This window comes from Micropterus dolomieu, linkage group LG07, assembly GCF_021292245.1.
Source record: "Micropterus dolomieu isolate WLL.071019.BEF.003 ecotype Adirondacks linkage group LG07, ASM2129224v1, whole genome shotgun sequence".
Classification (NCBI taxonomy): Eukaryota; Metazoa; Chordata; class Actinopteri; order Centrarchiformes; family Centrarchidae; genus Micropterus; species Micropterus dolomieu.
The window spans coordinates 14,067,701-14,072,984 of NC_060156.1; the positions used below are offsets into that span (position 1 = coordinate 14,067,701).

The window sequence follows — 5,284 nt, forward strand, 5'->3', positions numbered from 1 at the left end:
GATACTTACTATTTTTTTCAGTTCTTCGTGAAAAAATTATTATAAGCATTTTGCGAAGTATCCAAACTCTAAAAGGAAAAGACAGAAAAAAAAATAAATAAAAATGGTTGACTGGTTCCACTGTAGTTACAGTTTACAATTACATGATGGACTATCTTGCACACTTACAGTAATGGAAATATTAGGAAGGGAAGAGACAATATGAGCCGTCCCATCAACTGTTCGGGCAGGTACCAGAAATACACAACTATACATGTGATCAGGTAGAGAAGAGACGAGTATAGAAGTAGTCGCCCAACCCATATCTTCAGCTGCCTTTGATACTTCTCACTGTACTCTTCAAGAATCTGTATATCCTGTGGGGACAAATTAACGGACATTTATATTAGTACACAAATGTGATTTATGTGACAGAGACTCTGGTTATGTGAAACTGTTTTGTCATTCAAACGGCATTCAATCCCAGTGCCATCAGAATGACCATTATTATTTTACACATATTTAGAGCTTTGTCTCATGTAACGCAGAACAGTGAAACACAGTTCATTGCTTTAAACAACATCGGACATTGACCGAGTACAGCAAAGACATGTTTCGCATTGAAATACATTATGTTCATACAAAGTACATGTATGACGTTGGATAAGATTTTCTTCTCTACAGTGTAAAATACCTTTTACTATCACTATGCTCATTGTTCCTAATTGATCATCTCTGAAAAATTACTTAATATACATGTATGTTTTGTTGTTTCATTTGCCTGATCTGGTCGGATTCAAAACTTCAGAATTACCACCCAAAGATGTGAGATCTTTACTGTATGTGACCTGAGTGGGATTCCACCTCAGTGTTGGTAGCTTAGTGCTTTACACCAGCAGACCCACAAAGGACCACTGCAGTAATTACTGTATGTACAACACAATACTGTAAAATACACTAGATGATTACCATCCATAATTATTGTTAGTGTTTGTTATGGAAATGACAGATTCTGTAAATGTTGGGTAATATAACTGCGCTGACTAAGGTGAAAACTGTGTAATCTGTCTTTTATAGTACTGCAGCATACTACTTTCAGTACTTTAAGGTGATTTGAAAAATGTATCTTGCATCGTTTTAGTGGATTCATTGGTAGTTAAAACGAGTAAGCTGAAAAGATATCATTATGTTGTGTTTTCGTGATTAAACCATATGTTGTGTCATGACATTTCAAAAGAAACTTATATTTTGAATCAATGGTTGTGTGGTGAGAGAAGTTTACAATGTGTTACAAGTGTGATGAGTTTGGAGATTTGTACTAAGAGTGGTGAACTAGTACCACATACTTGCAATAATAGTACCAAAGCGATGAACAAAAACTGTAAGTAGTTTAAAATGGTGAGATAAGAAATAGCCTACAACAAGTAGGGTAATGTATTCTTTACCATAAAATATACAAATATAATCCCGTTACTGTCACAGTTACACTTTTATTCTGTGGGAAACACGGATCCGTTTTAAAACTGCAATTCATTTTCAGTCGGATTTTATTTGTACAGAGAAGCTCTGTCCAGTACGGAACGGACCCTAGTGAGAATGGCCAATGCTTAAGCTGATGCTAATGGGGAAAGAAAAAAAGAACAATGCTGTCAATTAAGGATTTTTGGGCCAAACTCCAAATCGGCAGGTCAGACTTTGAAAAAAAAAAAAATCTGATTCAGCCAAGAAAATTGCAATCAGTACATTTAAAAATATTGTATCACCCAACAAGAACAAGAAAGGATTTTCCATAGGCCAGCAAGTGAGACTAGGGAAATTATAAGCAAAGTTCCACCATCTTCCTATATTTTATGTTTGCATGGTTTGAATACATTACATAAAGAGACTGCACCCACACACAACATAGGTAAGTCAACGTAACTTAACTCTTTATGGTGAAATGTTCATGTTCCTATTTTCTGGTCTAGATTATTAATGTTAAAGTTAGGTTTCACAGCCATGTTTTCCAGTAGGGCTGGATCATCATCCTATATAACTGCCCCCCAAATATTTCAATAGAACATAATTTGAATGCAGTACAAGGCTCTGGGGAAAATAACCATTTGTTGGAGCTTTACAATATTATACATTAGGATGAGTTACAAATTGAATTAGGGCTGTTTTATCATAACTAATCAATTAATTGCTGCAGCTCTAAACTGAATTTAAAAGTTAAATCTAGCAGCTCGGTATTTCATATTGCAAATCCAGAGTTCCTGCTACTGCCTTAGTGCCATATCTGTCAACAGTGTAGGCAGGTGTCATGTCTTTACAAAAACGCAAATGACAGCAAATTCTATTAGGATTAGCCATTACATTTTTGACTACAAACATCAATGTCTTTAGCAGGACTGAAAACTTAAAGATGAACATGCAGCATATCAGCTGGAATAACTGGTGGCCACATACCAACTATTTATGTAATTTATTATCATTTTTTCAATGAACAAATGGTTCATTCATCTTTTGTTTTTTTTTAAATATGGAAAGGTTACACTGCTGCCATTTACCCCGTCCAAAAATAGCTGTTGGACAGAATGGGACCCACTCCGGTCGCTATGGTCCTACTGTAACATGTGTGTCTGTCACTCTAAAGCACCAGAAAAACTGATTTCACATCCACCCTTACAGTGTATCACACGTGTTTGCCTATGTGTGGTGTAACCATGCACGTGAATAATCACTGTCACTACATTATTCTTTTATCATAAAAACTAACCGGCACAACACCCATCTATTCACTACTCCAGTGCCACCTGACCACTTCAGTATATGCGTAGAGTCTTTTGGCCCAAGGACAAGCACTGAAAATAGGCTGACACTAGCTTAACTGTAGAGCTACACTAAAGCCCTATCAATCAGCAAATGAGGAGCTGATTTGGCATTCATTGACACATCTCTTTACTTCAGAAAATAGGTCAGAAGATACATGCTTATACAACATGTCTTCAACAACATAGTTTCTATATCAAAAAAGGACTTAAGTATCAGTAAGATAAATAAATGATAGACAAACGTTCATAAAGTATTCTTTTTTTTTCCTCCATATTATAAGAATGCCACAGATTTATAATATGTTTTATCTGCATGTTTAATTAAAGCAAAAGTACAGTTTATTACAACTTGGATTTTATTTTTATAGCTCCATCAGTTATAATAATACTATACTCACTACTGAGATGGGTTAGCGAGGTATGCTGAGCCTAAAGCCAGAGTTTTCGATGTCCCAAAGGTGGCTCTCTGATCAACTGCCATGTTAACTTATGCTGTACACCTAACTCGATGGAGGTTATGTATTCGGATTGAAGTTGGCTGCAAAAAGCACTGCCCTTTCACAATTATTTTCCTGATTCTATTCGCTATAGATTCTCAGCAGAGGGAATACGTTACATCTGCAAACTTGGTAAGCAGTATGTTAATAATGCCACCGAATGACTGGTTTGCCAGAGCTAAAGAGTTACAGTACATATGAGGCACTTTCTCTCACTTTTTTTAATCTTCAGTAAGGACCACAAGGGTAAAAAGTTAGCAACGTTTGTGAAAATTGTTCATGTGGGCTTTTTCTACCTACTCTCAGTGCAGGTTAGTCTGTAAATATTACTTAAAATTTAAAGCAAAGATTTGTTGTGCTTTAGTAAATATACTGCATGTTTTCTCACACCCCATGTAAATATAAAAACAGCACTTCTGGCAATGACAAGTCTATGTTTTTATTTTTTCATAAGCATACCTTATCGATTCCTTCCAAAATCTCCACAGTGGATGGTTTAGCCTGTAGGGCAAATATTTTGAAATCCCAGTCAGAGAGAACAAACGATGACATGTGCCATAACAACATTGCTCGTTGTGCAAGCAACTTCTTTAAGGAGCTGGATACTTCCTGTTTCCTCTTTCGCACATTTTGTTTGTGTGTCGTGTGTGTTCCTCTGTGGTCGTGATATAATTTAGTTAGCCTGTGTATGCCAAGGAATAGTGATGCCAGGAGTATTAGCATAAACATCTGAATTGTGATCATTTATTTAGACCTTTCCAAGCATGTGACCACTATTTGTGCCTAAAATATGGTGTGGTACAATTATTTGTCAAAGATCCTACATGTGCATCCAAGCTTATTAAATATAAAAAGTTACAAGAATACAAAAAATGTTGACAACTAATGATAAATAATGTAATTTGCATTACAGCAGCATAAAGAAAGACATAGTTAGTAAAGGTTTGAAAACAAACCTTCCACCATGAGATAACAGCCCCCATGTCGATAATGAAGGAGTGTAGGATATTCTGTTACTGGGACTCTCTTCTGAGTTTCTCTCACAGTTGACCTTTCTGCCTGTTGACAGTGTAATACAACATTTATGCAAAAAATCCTGCCTTCATGAACGTTATAATGTTAAGCTGTTTAATGAACTGTTTTAGAGGTGTTGATTCAACTTTAAGAATCATAATCAGCCTTAATTTTCCTAGTATATGCACACATTCAATGACTTAAAAGTGGCTCTCAATATGTTACACAGTTCCAAGAACAATTCACAGGAAAATAAACATACAACGAAGCTAATGGTAAAAAAAATACCATACAGTGGATATACAAGTCTGCAGTACAAATAATTGCATCGAAAAAGACCTTCACGTTTCATCTTCTCAAAAACTGCCATTCAAACAACGTCTTTAAACTGTATCAGTGACCAGACTGAACTAAGGTAACTTACCCTTGCTGTTACCCTAAACTAGCAAACTTAACTTTACAATGTTTTCGGGGGGCAACTCAACGTGTTAAATAGAATCAGCGGTAACCTCACATGGAGAGTTTGTCATGTCGCTATTTGCAAATAACATTTAATTGACAGCGTCTTAACCCACTTAATTCATCAACGCAGTAAACCGGTGAGTTAGCATTAGCATTGCCGTACCCCTGGCTAACCGTGGGTAGCTAACCGCTAGCTGGTAATGCTAACACTAACGCAGCCCGCAGTCCATTACAACTCACAGCAGTCATTGCTAACTTAGTTATCGTCTCGGCTCTTGCTAAGCTATAAGCAAACGGTGCCGAATAATGTCACTGGAAAGTGACTGCATAACAGCCAAGTGTGAGAAACATTGCAGCGTATTACCTTGACAGCTGAGTTGTCCGGTTTCAACAGTGTGTAGCAGGACTGCAGACTCTCTTTACATGGAGGGTGTGTGAGCCAAGATGGGGGAGTGTCCACTAAAAGAACAGCATGGAACAAGAGCGCTGCTGGGGCTTGACGGAAATCTGGTTCGTGTC

At 36.9% G+C, this 5,284-nt stretch overlaps 1 protein-coding gene across 1 annotated transcript in view; it reads right to left on the reverse strand.

Annotated features, from left to right (window-relative positions):
• Positions 1-5,284, reverse strand: part of lnpa (limb and neural patterns a) — a 13,049-nt gene extending 7,765 nt beyond the window's left edge. The window contains exons 1-5 of the mRNA XM_046055059.1: positions 5,130-5,284; positions 4,246-4,348; positions 3,749-3,790; positions 169-356; positions 10-68 (exon numbers count right to left, since the gene is read on the reverse strand). Of these exons, the coding sequence (XP_045911015.1) occupies positions 10-68; positions 169-356; positions 3,749-3,790; positions 4,246-4,272 (316 nt within the window). The 5' untranslated portion in view covers positions 4,273-4,348; positions 5,130-5,284. The remainder of the gene's footprint in view (positions 1-9; positions 69-168; positions 357-3,748; positions 3,791-4,245; positions 4,349-5,129) is intronic.